This window comes from Podarcis raffonei, chromosome 9 (genome assembly GCF_027172205.1).
Source record: "Podarcis raffonei isolate rPodRaf1 chromosome 9, rPodRaf1.pri, whole genome shotgun sequence".
In the NCBI taxonomy this organism is placed as follows: Eukaryota; Metazoa; Chordata; class Lepidosauria; order Squamata; family Lacertidae; genus Podarcis; species Podarcis raffonei.
This window is the reverse complement of record NC_070610.1, coordinates 42,182,501-42,199,908: the sequence shown is the minus strand read 5'-3', so window position 1 is coordinate 42,199,908 and position 17,408 is coordinate 42,182,501. Positions and strand designations below refer to the sequence as shown.

Sequence of the window (17,408 nt, the reverse complement as noted above, 5' to 3'; positions counted from 1 at the left end):
ACTTCCTTGATTTGTGGTGCAATTTCAGGTGATTAAATGAACACTCTTGTGGATACTGGGGGAGGCCGTTGTGGCAAAGTAGCTTCCAATCTAGCGGGTGGTGAGGGAGGAGGATAAGCTGCCTCCTGAAAACCTACAAATTCATCCTCCTCCTCTGAGGAGGGGGCGTGAAAGGCTTGGGTGAAAGCTGGATGGTTATGGTCTGGGGCTCCTCCCAAGGGAGAGCTAAGAGCTGCTGGGTCTGCTGGGGTCCACAGGGAAAGTGAAGGCTGAGATCCTACCAGCCCTCTTGGAAATGAGGTCTCCTCGCTTCCCTCTTGCAGTTATCCAATTGCAGCTGTGCTGCTGCATTAGAAGCTTTAGGCGCCTCAATGTGCTTCCTCTTTCGTTTCACCTTGTGAGATTTCCAGGAGGTCTACAGCACTGGAAACTGATAGATTCTGTGGGCTCCATGTTCAGTCACCCAATGGAGGTGTGCAGGTAGCAGATTGGTCCTGTGCTCAACCAGTGAGAAAATGGCAGTGGTTGGGAGCTCTAATGCCCACAAGATTTTGACGTGTTCCGGGAGCCGTAAAACAGGAAGCACCAGTCCCAGCAAGACGCAGGGTCCTAAAGCGGCTCTGGTTTCAGAGATAAATCCAAAGAAAGCAGTAATCCCTCACAAAGTGCTCAGCCATGAGGGGAAAGGGAAGGAGAGAAGTTTGGGGGGGGGGTTGTATTTTGTTTTAAAATCACCTGGGCGAGGGAGTGAAGAAGTATCTTTTGTGTGTGTCTTTCTTTGAATTTTACTTATTTGAAGGATAGTAAAAGGAAAGGAAATAAGATAAAAGGTCTCACGAATTGTAGAAAGAAGAAAAAACAGGTGCTGTGGCTGCTTCAATCAAGCAGAAGCAAAATAACAACTGATTGCAGCTAGTTCAGAATGCTGCTGCCAGAGTATGACTGGTACTTTGAGCACAATCAGGCAATACCTATTTTGTAGGATCTCTGCTGACTGCCTATAAGTGACTAGGAACTTAAGGTATTGATGCTAACATATAAAGCCCTGAATGACTTGGGACCTCAGGAGCAATAGTTGTGCACTGTGTAGTGGCTCAGGAAAGGGCCTTCTTAGCAGTCACACCTTAGGTATGGAATTCCCTTCCCCTGCATTCACAATCAGCTTCCATTATCTAGTCAGAATGTATATTTGTTCTTTTTATGATACTTTATTTGCTTTCCTGTTCAAATGTTATATTATTTTAACTAACTGGTTTTACTGACAGCACCGGAAACTGCTTTTTGGATACAGTCAATATAGAAATGTTGAAGATGTAGAAATAAGAAGTGCTAATGGCTTAATTAAGAGCATGCTAGAGAAAATATTTTAGATCTGAAATTACAAAATTAAAGAGGTATTTATTTGCACAGGCATATGGGGATGCACTAAGTTTCAGGAATCATATTCATTTATTCACTACCTATCTTTTCATTAAGTAACTAGATAGGATTTGAGAATAACTACAACTGAGACAAAGAATTCCCATCAAATTATGAGATACAGAAGTAGAAACTTCCAACTCAATAAGTCTATGATTCCATGATTGTCCTGGTCTAAAAAAGAGGCGTTCCTTTAGCTTCTTGAAACTTTATTTTGTATAAAACGGACAGTAATCAGCTACTGATACTATTGTGCATTTTCACATTTTCTTTTCGAACTAAACTGTGCCACAATATGATTATTTTTGTTTCTATATACTGCTGTTTCATTAATTAAGAAAACATTAAAGTTTATTTAATTACTAGTGTTTGGGTCTGATATTTTCAGAAAAGGATTCCCAATAATAAATTTTCCAATTTTGTTTATTTCTTTTTTATGTTCTTGCTGAGCGTTCTTTGAAGTAACTCTTCAAAGCTACAGTATCAAGTGGAATGCAGCATTAAGGATTTTACGACACTATGCTATTTCAGCATTTATTGTTTTGCTGAGAAATTGAAATCAGAAGGATTTAGCTTTTTTCTTTCTATTTTCTATTCTTTTTTCTAATTTAGGTTAACTTAGAACCCCAACACATCATAAATTTGAAATATGCCACTTTTAATCTTAACACAGAGACAAAATAATGCATTTTATACTTAAACATGATCAAGAAAAAAAATTAACATTCTTTATCATTTCCCAACAGAGACAGTTAATACTCTGAGACCACATTAATAGAATCTTTCTGCCATTGTAGAAAGTTTGATAGCACTCTTATTTCAATGTCTGAATTTTTCTCCTTTTTTGACAAAGACAAATGATTGCCATCAATCAAGATCCAATCGGGTATACAGAGAGTCAGGCAAATGCATCACTCTTTACGGGTTTTCCTGCTATTTGTGCAAGCTTTTCACCATATTATTTTATAGAATGATCAAAAAAGCAGCCATAAGACAGATCATTCACACCCACTGTAAAATTAACTTTCATGAATAATGAAAGTTTTAAACCTCAGATAATGTATATGTTATACAGCAGGTATTTCAAGAGTTCATTTCTGGCTGGAGATTATGTAAATGATACTATATGACCTTTATCATTACAAACAGGACATGCAAAGCACATATTATTTCATACATCATTCTAAACAAGTCAGTTCCTAAAGGAGAAACAGTCATTTATAATGTTCATGGTGAAGTGTTAAGGTTACAAGAAAATGATATGAAGTACAGTGATCCTTTATACTTCTCCTCCCCTTAACCTGTTACTTATGCCCTCTAAAACATACTAAGAGTAACTGCATGTAGATATTAAAAATCAGTCTCACAGCACACCTTAATCAACATTGCCATCATAAAAGGAGTATCTCCTGTTTTGAAGATTATGTGTATTTCTGACTTTAAGCATTTACATTTTGCGAGCAGACAGCAAACTAAATATATTTAAACATGCCTATCTTTATCAGGCTTATCACTGGACACTAACCTTTCCCAACGTGGTGCCCTCCAGATGTTTTGGATTACACCTCCTATCGGCCGCAGCCAGCATGGCTGTACTGGCTCAGGAGCTGTAGTCTAAGATGTCTTGATAGATAGATAGATTCTTTATTGTCATTACACACGTGCAACATTGCACAAGTGCAACGAAATTGGATGCCATCCCTTAAAAACAACAAAAGCAAAACAACAACAACAACCAACAAACCACATTCCAGCCACACCCACACCCATCAATCTCCCAGGTCACACTATCGAGTTACAGCATTCAAAAGGGCCACAGCTCTCGGGTAAAAACTGTTTTTCAGTCTATTTGTCCTTGACTTGATGTTTCTATATCTCCTGCCAGAAGGCAGTAGTGCAAACAGACTGTATCCCGGGTGAGATGAATCCTGCAGGATGTTGTTTGCTTTCCTAAGACAACGGGAACCGTACAATTCTTCCAAAGATGGGAGAGGTTGACCAATAATCCTTTGTGCTGTGGTTATGACCTTCTGGAGCACCTTCCTCTCCCTAGCTGTACAACTGGAGAACCAAGCACAAATACAGTATGTAAGAATGCTCTCTATGGAGCCTCGGTAGAAGGACACCAGCAGTCTCTCACTCAGATTGTTCTTCTTTAAAAGTCTGAGGAAATAAATTCTCTGCTGGGCCTTCTTCACCAGAGCAGTGGTATTTGCGCTCCAAGTCATGCCCTGATCGATAGTTACTCCCAAAAACCTGAATTCCGCCACCCTCTCCACCCGTTCCCCATTGATATACAAGGGCTGAATGTCCGCCTTTTTTTCCCTGTAATCCACCACTAATTCCTTGGTCTTAGCCGTATTAAGAGCCAGATTGTTCTCTCCACACCAAACACAGAGCCGCTCCACCTCGTCCCGATAGGCGGACTCATCCCCTCCTGAAATGAGCCCTACCACCGTAGTGTCATCAGCAAACTTGATGATTTTGTTGCTGGAATAGGTGGCTGTACAGTCATACGTATAGAGAGCATAGAGCAGGGGACTCAACACACAACCCTGTGGTGAGCCGGTGTTAAGGCTAAGGGCTGTGGACATATGTGACCCTACTCTAACCCTCTGAGAACGTTCTGACAAAAAATCCAAAACCCAGAGACAGGTGGAGTTGGAGAGTCCAATCGCCTCTAGCTTGGACACCAGTCTATAGGGGAGGATAGTGTTAAAAGCTGAGCTAAAGTCCACAAACAGCAGCCTCACATAACTCCCCGGCTGCTCCAGATGGGACAGAGCAGCATGGAGAGTAGTGGTGATAGCGTCCTCTGTGGATCTATTTGCCCTGTATGCAAACTGGTAGTTGTCAAAAGTTGATGGAAGACAGGAAATAATATGACGGCGCATCAGTTTCTCAAAACACTTCATGATGATTGGAGTCAGTGCAACTGGTCTGTAGTCGTTCAAACTACTGATTGTGGATTTTTTAGGCAGAGGGACAATAGTTGACGACTTCAGGCAGGGTGGGACAATAGACTGGTGTAAGGACTTGTTGAAGATCTTAGTAAAGACCCTCGCCAGCTGATCCGCACAGCCCTTCAACACCTTTCCAGTGATGCCATCAGGTCCAGCCGCCTTCCTCGGATTCACCATCCTCAATACCTTTCTCACCTCATGCTCCTCTACCGTGAATGAGGGGCCCCTATGGGCTGGTGGCTGTAATACCGGCGTCTCAGGTGGCTCCTTCTCGAAGCGAGCAAAGAAGAGGTTAAGCTCCTCCGCCAGCAAAGGGTCACCGTCGACAGCACCAAGGTTAGGTTTGTAGTTGGTAATGTGCTGAATCCCCTGCCACATCTGTCTTGTGTTGTTGCTCCTTAAATTGTCCTCAATCCTCAGCCTATAATCCCGTTTTGCCTGTCGAATACCCCTCTTCAAGTTTGCTCTTGCCACACTGTAAAGCTGCACCTCGCCTGACCTGAAAGCCCTGTTCCTTTCCCGCAACAGGCCCTGGACCTCTCTATTCATCCAGGGTTTCTGATTGGGATAAAACCGGATGGATTTGTTTACTGTGACAGTGTCTGTGCAGTGATTGATATAGCACAGAACTGCCGCCGTGTGCTCCTCCAGGTCTGAACGATCGAAAATATCCCAATTAGTTCTCTCAAAACAGTCCTGCAGCTGGTGAATAGCACCTTCAGGCCAGATTTTAACAGATTTTAATATTGTGGGAGCCCGTTTCCTGAGTGGGATATATGCTGGTACCAGGAACAAAGACATATGGTCGGACTGGCCCAAGTGTGGCAGCTGTAAAGCCCTATAGCTCTTGAGAGCACCAGGTTGGCAAAGGTTGCTATATTCTGCTTGTGCTCTCAGATATTGCCAATGCAAGTTCTTCAATCTTTAAATCAGAACACTTAATAGAAAGCATATTGGTCAACACCTATTCTAAACAATCCAATAATTACCTATTGTTTTTAAGAGACCTTACTAACTAGCTCCAATGTCCTTCATGTCAGCACTCTAGCATAAACAGTAAATGGAACCTGTGTAGGAGAAGTGACAGTGGTTCATAGTGTCCGGTGGTCAATGGCTTCCTGGTTACAGTTAGCAATACTGCTGGGGAAAGGACAATATTTGTCTTCCATCATTGCTAACCCAAGGAACTTAGCAACAACAGGAAGCACCTCAATTCTGCACCTGTATATAAATCCCTTTAAACAGGACTACTGCTGTTAGCATTCACTCCTACAAACAAACAAAAAGTGACGTCTGAACACTTACGGCGGTGGCTCAAAAATTGAGGCAGGGGCACAATGGACAGGAGCCACAGAAGATGTGTGTAAGGTCAAAGAGAAACTTTACATTCCACTGCAAATTGTGCTGGAATCAGTATAGGCCTGAATGAGCGTGAATGAAGTAACATTTAATCCAGATAATGTGCAGGTTCCCTTGGTAAGCTCTACGATGATTCTGGAAAGCAGTTTGTAACTTGTCCTGTGTGGGTTGGAAGCCACTTTAAAGTGCAGGTGTCTAGCTTGGAGAAGCTTTTTAGATATAGAGCTTACTCTGGATGCCCAACTGTCATTAGTGGTTAAAAGTACGTTTGCTTGTTTATACATAAAAGATAAATGACCCCTAGATGGTTAAGTCCAGTCAAAGGCGACTATGGGGTTGCGGCGCTCATCTCACTTTCAGGCCAAGGGAGCCGGTGTTTGTCCACAGACACAGTTATCCAGCCTCTCTCTGGTAACATCTAGGCGCTGAGTACTTAAATGCACTATACAACCTTTGAAGATAGTTTGGAAATTTGAAATGCTTCATAACATGGCTGTGAGATTGTTATCACTTTGACAACATCACATCTGACCAAAGTTGCTGGTTAGTTTCCGAGTTCAATTCAATGTGCTTAGTATAACAGGGAAGCCACAAAGGGCTGAAGACAAGGGAAACTGAAGGAAGAACTCATACCATACAGACTGTTTGACCACCAGGATGACTCTCCACTCCATAGCAAAGTGATAACAGGGACAGGGCCATCTCACTGGTGGTGCCTCATATTGGAGCTCACTGCCACACTAGATCTGTTAACATCTAGGTTTCTGTACTGAAATATACTCTATATGGGGTTGCTTTTGAAGATGGTTTGTGATTTCATTCAAGTACCAAATTAAAAACATCTTGTTTAACAAATTAAAAACAACTGGCCTCAGATTACACACTTACATAAAATGGGCTGCTTATTTATTCCTAATAGATTTATCTTGCTCTTCCAAAAGCTCAAACGATTTGAAGTTGCCAACAACTTTCATATAATACTTTGCTCATAGGCATGTGTCATAGGAAAGGATTTTGAAAGGACTGCATCTGCATTAGACTAATAACTTTTCTTTCTTTTGCTATAACACTGAATATTATATATTTTTCCAAGTAGAAATGAACAGCCCATCAAATTAAGATATGCAGTAATAGGATTATATTTTAGCCCATGTACCTCATTTCCAAGCCCAATATGTTTTTATGTCTCTTTCAATGTATTTAGTTTAATGATGAAAAGAGTGAAAAACACAGGAAGGAAATTATAACAATCACTGCAGTTCTACTGTAGCAAATATCACTCTCAACTGAAGTAGACATTAAAGGTTAGCAAGGTCAGAATGAAATACTGCATAATTTATCAGATTAAGAAAAATCATTCTGAAAGTACAGAGTTATGTATAGCATTAGACCAACAATACTGCCTAACAAGCAAACATTACTATCAACATTTGTTCAGCTATGACTGATGTCACCCACTTGCTAACTATATCAGTAAATGTTAAACTGGTTGAATCCCATAGCTGTGGAAGAAATTTAAAGCATCTTGTCACCCAAGATCCATACTTGGTCCCACTCTTCACGATGCTTGGAGGAGGGACTGAAGAAAGTATACTTCACTCTAGTCTAGCCTATGCCTTATCCCACACCTCAACAGTGAAAGTATTAGTCTAATTGTTCTGCTAGGACATACAGACATGCAATGAACATACATTGGCTTACTTCACAATGCTGATTCCCCAAATCAATCTGTCTCTTATCAGGAGCAGCTAATTTAGCTTTCCAAATGTTGCTGGCCCCCAATGCTTATCAGCTATAGCCAGTATAGTCAATAGTTAGGGAAGATGGGAGTTGTAGTCCAGAAAATCTGAAGGCCCCAAAGTTTTCCAGTTCTGTCCTAAATGTCTTAGACCAGATACCTAAAAAAGCACCTGTGCAATATCCAGCAGCACAAATTTTAAAGTTCCTCTGCCAATGCATTTTCCCAAGTACCTTTCCTAATCAGAAGGTAGGCCAACATCAACCAGAGGTTGGATTTCATCTGCAGTGGTACCTCAGTTATGAAATTCCCTCCCAAAGGTTCAATGTCTTGCACCAATGGTCTTACCTTGAGCTCTCTGGAATGGCTACCTTTGCTTCCTTTATTTTTTTGCTTAAAAATGCATATATGAGTATGCTACTGTATATATAGGTAAAGGTAAAGGGCCCCCAGATGGTTAAGTCGAGTCAAACATGACTATGGGGTTGCGGCGCTGATCTCACTTCAGGCCAAGGGAGCCTGCATTTGTCCACAGACAGCTTTCTGAGTCACGTGACCAGCACGACTAAACCACTTCTTGCACAACAGGATACCGCAATGAGTGCCAGAGGGCACGGGAACACCGTTTACCTTCCTGCTACAGCGGTACCTATTTATCTGCTTGCACTGGTATACTTTTGAACTGCTAGGTTGGCAGAGGCTAGGAAAGAGCAACAGGAGCTCAACCCGTCACGAGGATTCAAACTGCTGGCCTTCTGATTGGCAAGCCCAAGAGGCTCAAGTGATTTAGGCCATAGTGCCACCCGCTCCCCTACTGCATATATAGCAACGTGAGAGTGCTGGGGGGGGGAAGGGCCTTCCATCTTCAGGGACATTACACAAGTATCACCAATGGGCAGGTGGGAGAAGGGGGAAGCAATGGCGAGGAGAAAATACAGGGAGGAAGACAAGCCCATTATTAGACACACGCATAATCCCCCCCCATTTTGTTCTTAACATTGCTGTATTTTATTCCATGTTAAATAATAAACTAATTTATCAGAGAAGTGCATTAAAAAAAGCTTTAGTAATTGGTTTCCCTTTCCCTCCTACTTTTTAAAAAATAAGAACAACCCAATTGTACATAGCCCCCACTTCTAATATCTTCCTTCATCGGCAAAGACCAGGTCATGGGCAGTGCTTAGTTTCCTAGCAACTTCCTTGCCGGCACAAAAGTAATAAAGGAAAACACAAATGCAGGAAGTAGAAAAGAATGATGGGTTCACAGCTCTGTCTTCCAGCTACAAAAACAAAAACCACCACAAAGAAACGCAAGGGAAGTAATAGGAAATGTGCTTACGAATTGGAGCAGGGGAGACTGGAGACTTAAAAAATAACGGAAGACAGTTCAAGGGGGACCCAAAGGGATTATGAATTGCAGCCAAAAACTGAAAGGGAGATTAGTGGAGAAACATGCCAGAACGACAGCATTTGCAATGAGCTGCAACAGAAGCAAGAGAAAGAGAAGTGCACGTCCCTGAGCATCACTATGTAGCTGCCTGAAAAGAAAACCAGCCTCATTCAGGTGGGATTTCCTCCCCTCAGATAAAAATGACAGTACCAGCACAATCTGATTTCTGTATAAAAGGGCACTTAGAGATAAAGAAGCAAAGGAGAAACATCTGCTCAACATGCAGCAGACTACTCTACTGTAACCAGGGAAAGGTAGAGGATTCAGAAAAGGGACAAGAGGGCAACCAACAACCACCAACATCGCTATACAGTATGCCTGTTGCTCTTTTCCTAATCAATGCCAAAAAGTAATACCCAGCATGCTTGGTGCAGCAAATAGATATATTATGTTCCAACAGTTCTAGTTGAAAATATTAATTTTGTCAGTCTTTATTGTTCTATAAATTAGAAGAGTAGCACTGTAACCTCTTAAAGTAGAATGCTACTAGATATTACTTATATGTATGCAATAGCAGATCGTGTAATTTCTGTTCACTTGTTCACAGAGGAAAAACAGCAAGTACTTCAACCAGTTCTTATATGCCAGTTTTGGATTACAATCTACTTAATTCATAGAAATAAAGTTAACAAGCTGCTACATCTATAGGTACTAAAACTTAACAGTAGACTACTTCTAATACCCATTTCTGCATCTTGCCACTGATAGACCTGACACAACTAAGCTGTCTAATCTTTTTTTTTGGGGGGGGATCTATTCATTACAAACTGTTGCACACAAATAGGAGACAGACACTAGATGGAACCACTGAACTGACCTCAATGGTAAAGGTAAAGGACCCCTGGATGTTTAAGTCCAGTCAAAGGTGACTATGGGTTGCGGCACTCATCTCGCTTCAGGCTGAGAGAGCTGGCATTTGTCCACAGACAGCTTTTTGGGCCAGCATGACTAAACTGCTTCTGGCACAACGAAGTCAGAGCACATGGAAATACCGTTTACCTTCCCACCGCAGCTGTACCTATTTATCTACTTGTACTGATATGCTTTCGAACTGCTAGGTTGGCAGCAGCTGGGACAGAGCAATGGGAGCTCACCCCGTTGCGTGGATTCGAACTGCGGACCTTCTGATGTGGTTTAGACCACAGTGCCACTCGCTCCCTGACCTCAATGAAGCTAAGATTTCAGGTGAACCCATGTCTAATGCAGTGTTACATCTTTCCTTAAGCAGCTTGTGGTTCTGTCCCATCTTCTGAAAAGTTTTGGGAACGTCTATTGTATTCCTTTCAGGTAATTTTGGATGACAAAATAAACATGAACAAGCACTCCACTTTGCACTCTCGCAGAAGCCCCTAACTGCAAAATATTGCATGCAAATCATTCTCAAAACTGAATTCTATTCCGCTTTGTTTTTGTTTCTTGGGAGGCTCTCAGAATCAGATAAAAAGCAGTGTTTCCTGCTTGTGAACATTCACCAGGCTGCTGCTATGGAGGAATTTATTTAAAATTTTATAAAGTGTACTCTCTGCACCCAGAGTCACCTGAAGTGAATCTAGTTTATAGGTGTTCACGTTTAGACCTCTGTATGTCACTTGACAGTTACCCTCATATATTTTTACTGCTTTAAGTGCTCCTCATGCTAGGTTTCCCTTCTCTGATTTCTTTGCCCCAACTGCTTATGGTGAACAATAAGGTAGATATTTTCAACAGTGATCAATCTCCACTTTATCTCCGTCTGCAGGATCACTTTACCATCATTTCTTGAGACACATTTCATAAAACTAATCAAGAGGTGGTTTCCGGCTCTCTCGGTGCAGCATGGTTTAGTTGCTACTGTTGCTGCTGCTGCTGCTGGCCTTTGCCCCCCTCTATTACATTTCTTTTAGTGTAAAGTATATAGTGAACTACTGCAGTCCATTTGGTTTTCTGAACAAGCCATATACTGCTCCACTATCAAATTTAACTTACACTATCCACATTGCTCTGTGAACTGAGTCAAGCTGGAAACAGGATTTTTAATTAAGCTACATAAAAATCACCACTCATGTCCTAGTGACTTTAGAACATCTTATATCACTTAATAACCTCTCTGGTTTTGCTTAAGAACAAGACAGCAATTTAGGTTTTTGTTTACCACAAATATGCTTCCCTCTACTAAGCGAAAGAAAAACCAGTAGTACAATATGGGGCATTCAGTTTCCTTTGTATGTTAGAAGTGGCATTGCTCCGTGAGACACCACTTTGCTAAAAGGTTCTCTCAGATTTCTAACAAAGACCTAATAGAGAGGAAAGCATATCTTCATTACCACACAATAATGCAAATTTACAATCAATGCAGCTACTGCATCTTCCTGTGACAGTTTACTTCTGCTTATTAGAAGTCAAAAGAAAAATACTGTACATCTAACACCAATAAATCTGACTAATCAAAGCTATAATCCTTCCAAAAATCATTAGGACTGGAGGAAAGGCTAAAGGAAAAAATAGCATGTCTATTATTACGGTGACTAAATGGGATTAGTCAATCCTCAGGAGAAAAAGTTATGAATTAAGTGAAGTATGAATGCTAAGAAAATTTGTGGGAAGGGAAATGCAAATGGTTTCCTAATTATCTTCAGCCTATTAACATGCAATCCTGATTACTTGCAATTAAAGTCCCCTTAAATGTTATGACAAAAATTCATTGAAACGTAGAAAATTATCTGCTAATTATTGCACTGTAATGAGCAAGCTTAATGTGTATTTTCACTACAAGCTCAATAAATTACCAAAATATTGTACATAATACTGCCTGAAATTGAACTTAAGAATGCAACATGCTGGTTCTTATTACATTAAAGAATCCCACAGGAAGTGGGGATGCCAGCATGCCCTTAAAGTTATTTTTACATCCTGTATATTTAAAACCAGAAAAGGAAAATCTAAGTAGCTCTGGAAATGCCACACAAAGTGCTTGCGTAGTGCTCAGCAGACCTGTCATAGCGTGCTGCTGATGGCTCCAACTCCATACCCTTAGAGACAGTTCTCAAAAGCAGATTAACAACTTCACAAAGCTCTGCTGGCCAGGTTCTTGAGAGTGCAATGGTAGTGACAAAATTAAGTTTATTTGCCGTGTAATCACACCTCACCACTATACAGTATGAGGATGGCAGTGAGATTACAAACCTCCTCCCAGAACATTTACTCACTGCTCCAGATGTAGATCGAAGAGCCCAACTTTTCTCATGTGCAGGCTCTGTGATGTATTGAGGCAATCCCATGGTTGTTCTGGTGGCCACGAAGTCCTGAGCAGGCCCAGACAAGTTGGTCCCAGTATGAATGTTGTAGTCTCTCAGCACAACAGTCTAGGCGGTTTCAAACACCATACCTGTGACCACCTCAGCCAGCCTGTGTATGGAGATTGTAGTGGGGAGGGCCTGTGACCCAACGTCATATAAATCTCCACAAACTAAGACCCCAGCCTAGGTGGTTTCCTGGTGAGGGAGATTGTTTTCTTATGAATGGTGGTGACTGCTCTCTCCCTTGGACTTTTTGTGTGCTGATAAATGTGTGTCCTGATAAATACTAAAGCTTGATCACCCAGGTCTTGATAATGCAAGTTAAAATAAAGGAAATATGATATTTTAACTTCCAGAAGATTGTTTTAAAAAAACATGTAGCCTGGGGAACTGGAAAGCTTTATAGTATTACAAGACAATTTGGTTGGACAAAACACTACAGAAATAGTCATAGCATGAGTCAGCCAGTCCAGGGCATCCTTCCCAAAAGTTGCTGCAATGTGCACATGAGAATTAAAGGCATCCCAGCTTACCTTAATGTTGGAAAGAATTCAGTATATGCAGAGATTCATTGATACTGAAGATGAATGGGAAGCTCCTGGTTGCACAGGAAGCCCACTAAACTTTGCATCAAAGCCACAGTTGATTGTTGCATTCATGATAGTACTTATTAAGACAAGACCACAAAATATTAAAAAGTTTATTTTAAAAATAGTGTTTGCCAGACCTGTGATGCAGGGTGGACATATGGTTATGATATTTTGTTCTCTGAAACCAAGGAAAAATAAAAGCATACTAGGGTAGGTGATCATAAAAAGTATAACAGTTTTTCCCAAGTTGTTGTTCTAGTTATTTTTGAAACCCTTATTTCTAGGATCTAATGTTTTATGTGCCATTATTTTGCTTTTACTACACAGAGAAGAGCTGGCTTCCAAAGATAAAGGAGACTTTTGGTAAATGGTGAAGGTAAAGAAATAAATGACCCACTTGGTTAGTGTGTAATTACACTGGCTGAGATTGTAACAATCTATCACATGAGCGAGGATGACACCACTCTAAAGGGTTAGTCAAAGGAGATAGCCTTTGACTAACTACTGGACACATACGATCAATACTTCTCAGATATTGTTCTCTCAAAAAAACAATTGAGTTCTAAAAAAAGTTTGAAAATAGCATCTCCCCCTCCCTCTCAGATACTGATCAGAGACTCATCTTGACCTTATTCTGGAAAAGCAACCCTTTCTTCAAAAGGTATGTGGATCACATAAATCTTCTGGTCCCCTGGAAAGCTCTTAAGTAGAGGCATTTGCTTGAGATGATTCGTTTTTAGGGATATTTGCTCCATTTTTCATGTATTTGGTGTGATATTGCAACAAAACCAACCTATTACTAGGATGCATTCCTCAATGCTTCCTCAGTGCATTGTATTCCTTAAATACAAGTCATTATTTGTTGTCTATATCTTGGCATTTCTGCCTATCTGTTGCAATGTAATGGAGAAACTAGGAAAGATATGCATGGAGAAGGGAAACATTAGAAACAGGTCAAACACACCACTTAAATTTTAGTATGCATGTATGTATGTATTTTGCATACTGAAATGACAGTGAACTTGAATTATGAAAATGGCAATATTTTGTAAACAAGCTAAGTTTACTTGATTTGGATTTGAATTTGAACAAGGGAAAACTTCCCTTTGCGAGAAAAATATACACAGTAGAAGAAGAATTTTGACAAACATGTCATTTAATTTAGTTTTAAATTAGTTGAAATCTTATGGGCAAAATTAAAGCTTTTATGCTCCCTGCATTTTTTAGCCTACAGGATTACAAAGGCTCTTTTGTTTATAGGACCTATAGTATAGTTGTTAAATACCAACAAAGGTACTGCTGCTAGATTAAAGAATTTGGAATTTTAAAAAATCAGATGGGGGGCACCTGTATATTAGCAGAGAGAAAATTAGGTTTGTATCTTCTCAGTAAGATAGCTAGCTAGAATATGTTTAATTTCTTTGGGGAGAGTAAACATAAATTTGGACAAGCAGATGTAAACAGAAGAAACTAAAGAGAATTCTGTCATAAAATTACTGACTGTGGCCAGTATATGGTACAACAGGTGGTAGATACTTCTCCCCACCATGAATTCCAAATAACAGATAAGGTGAGGTCTCCATAAAGGTAAAGGGACTCCTGACCATTAGGTCCAGTCGTGGCCGACTCTGGGGTTGCAGCGCTCATCTCGCTTTATTGGCCGAGGGAGCCGGCGTACAGCTTCCGGGTCATGTGGCCAGCATGACTAAGCCGCTTCTGGTGAACCAGAGCAGCGCATGGAAACACCATTTACCTTCCTGCCGGAGCGGTACCTCTTTATCTACTTGCACTTTGACGTACTTTCGAACTGCTAGGTTGGCAGGAGCAGGGTCCGAGCAACGGGAGGTCACCCCGCTGCGGGGATTTGAACTGCCAACCTTCTGATTGGCAAGTCCTAGGCTCTGTGGTTTAACCCACAGCACCACCCGCGTCCCTCTGAGGTCTCCATACTGAAGCCTTATAGTATGAAAGCCCTGCTTACATAATTTCTCCTCTGAACTTAATCAAGGTAGAAAAAAGTTCACATGAGAGGAATCTTTGTGCAAACAGGTATTGGTCCTTGCCAGAAGAATTAAGCAAGTATCTAATTTAATTTGTTTCTGCTGGATTACACATGCACCATCTGCAGACTTCAAAACAAGAGCATCAGATCTATGACACAGAAGGTGTCCTGCAGGATCCAGCCAATGGTTCATAGAATAGGACATTAGTCTTCCACTGGTAGTTCAGGATCCACTACTAGGGTCATGGTTTAATCCAAGACTGTCATAATAGCAGCACTACTACCATACAAATAAATGGCAAAAATTAAGAGAATGGGTCCCCAAATGCATATTGAGGTGAAAGATGGGTCCCAGGTCTAAAAAGGGTGATGACTACTAGGGAATGGTCCAAGCTCCTTCTGATTAATTTTAAGACATACCGATTTGTTCTTTAAAATAGATACTAGAAGAAGCCTCTTTACAAGTGAGGCAAAACCGCACCACCAAATACTTAACAGATTTCAGTATGCTGATGAATATAGCATGATGAGATAAGCACTAGGGAGTCATTTAAGCGGTCAATCTATGGATGCAACTGTTCCCAGGTCAATTCTAAGTCTATAATACGACGACATACTGCAAGCTCTGCAAACAATTTCTATTGTCTTACAAAGCAGTATGAATCAACTTGACCCAAGCTGCGGAGAACACATTAGGAAGTATCTTTGGCATTTATCTACATATTTATCGATCTTGTCATCTTGTTGTATAGATTGCAGTCATTGGCAGCACGTACCAAATCAAAACAATCCCAGCCAGCTTTGTGTTTTCTATGGGATTCATATATAAGGTGTCTCAGATAAAACAAAAGCAAACTCAGTTTTTGCTAGCATGCACAGCGAAGAAGGTGCCAGGACTAGCTTTCTAAAATACTTATTGTGTTATGGTCTGAGGTGTTGCCAGACTACAGCTCTAATAATTCCTCATACTTGCCCATGCTGACTTAGGTCACCTTATACAGTCACAAGCCATTGGTCCATCTAGGTCAAAATTATGTACATTGACTGACAGTAGCTCTCCAGGGTTTAAGACATGTCTCTTTCTCAGTTCTACTTGGAGATTGAACCCAAGACCTTCTGCATACAAATACTCTACCACCAACCTATGGGCCATCCCCTTATGGGTTAATGAGAGTCCAGTCATCAGCATCTGGAAAGTTGCTGGTTCACCACCCATGCAAGCTAAGGCCCGTGCCTGGAGTAATTATCAGGTTACTCTGGATCAGTGTTTCTCAAACTTGGGTTTCAGCTGCTGTTGGACTTCAACTATCATCATCTCTAGCTAGCAGAACCAGTGGCCAGGAATGATGGCAATTGTAGTCCAACCGCAGCTGGGAACCCAAGTTTGAGAAACACTACTCTGGACAGACAAGATGGGAACGTGGAAGCTGTCCACCCACCCACACCCACACACCCCTCTCATCCCATGCCCTCCATCAATGATTATAGCTGTCGCCTGTCCTATGAACCTGAAAAGATGGCAGAGGAGACAGAGGCAGCCTAGAGGGAGGTGTTTTGGCACCTCCCTTGCCTGGCATGCAGCCACAAGTTCTCTCATATCAATGTGCATTTCTGCCTGCCTGCTACTATAGCCTCTTCCTGGGTTGCACATTAGGTAAAGGAAGCACTCCAATATTGCTGCCTTTTCCACATCCACTGCATGTCATAAAAGAGCTGAGTGAAAGCAGCCACAATCATTTTACTTTGAAAGCTCTCCTGACTCAGAAAAGTTCTCCTTCCTACTGCCATGTAGCCCTGCATGAAAATAAAGAATCTGCATCCTCCCACTTTTTCCTTCTTCACATTCAAGTAAGGAAAGGTGAAAATCTTGATCCCTCCACTTTGTGTATGGATCCCGGGGGAAAGAAAAAAAGAAAGAAACGTATCTTTCTTCTCTTTCAAGTGCTTTGCACCAAGCAAAAGGTTCACAGTTTGTACAAGATGAGATAACAGGTGAGATAGCTGCTAGCTCTGCTCACACATGCGAAGCATTTATTTGTTTGATTAATATTTAATTAAAAAAAGAAACCAATAGTGAGTCTCCATAGCCATGGTGTCAAGTCTGAGCTTGAACTCAGGGGCAACTAGTTCCATCGAAACAGTGATATCAGAAAGAGTAGTCCTGGAATCCAACCTGGTCCCCAGCAGGGACTTAGCCAGACCAAGGACCTCCAGACTGCTAACATGAAGCCTTCAGAGTCTGTGCCCTCAGAACATACACAACACAACAGGATACAGCTCTCACACCTCTACATTGACCTGTCAAACACAGGCAATCAATCTGGAGGGAACTCTCAGAAAGGAGAGAGTGGTAGGCTCTACCCATTAAGGAATAAGCAGAGTCTGTGGGGTGGTAGACTTGGGAGACATGAAGTCTTCTGTCAAGTTCCAGTTACCCATGACTCTACAAGTATTGGACTGCCGCTTTTTTTTTTTTAGTGGTGGAAGGCAAAGAAAGTTTATTGGAAGGACAGGGGGTGGCTCATCACTCTGTGCAAACATATCACACCAGAGAGTTTTGACCCGACTGAGCTACAGCTCAGTGCCACTGCTGGACCTCGCATTCGGATTCC

The 17,408-nt window shown here is 41.3% G+C and overlaps 2 protein-coding genes across 7 annotated transcripts in view; both read right to left on the bottom strand.

Annotated features, from left to right (window-relative positions):
- LRBA (LPS responsive beige-like anchor protein) overlaps positions 1 to 17,408 on the bottom strand; it is a 361,620-nt gene that overhangs the window by 184,611 nt on the left and 159,601 nt on the right. The gene's annotated exons all lie outside the window — the stretch shown is intronic.
- LOC128421001 (40S ribosomal protein S28-like) overlaps positions 17,261 to 17,408 on the bottom strand; it is a 384-nt gene continuing 236 nt past the window's right edge. Inside the window, exon 1 of the mRNA XM_053403153.1 lies at positions 17,261 to 17,408. This exon is cut by the window's right edge and continues 236 nt beyond it. Within this exon, the coding sequence (XP_053259128.1) occupies positions 17,375 to 17,408 (34 nt within the window). The 3' untranslated portion in view covers positions 17,261 to 17,374.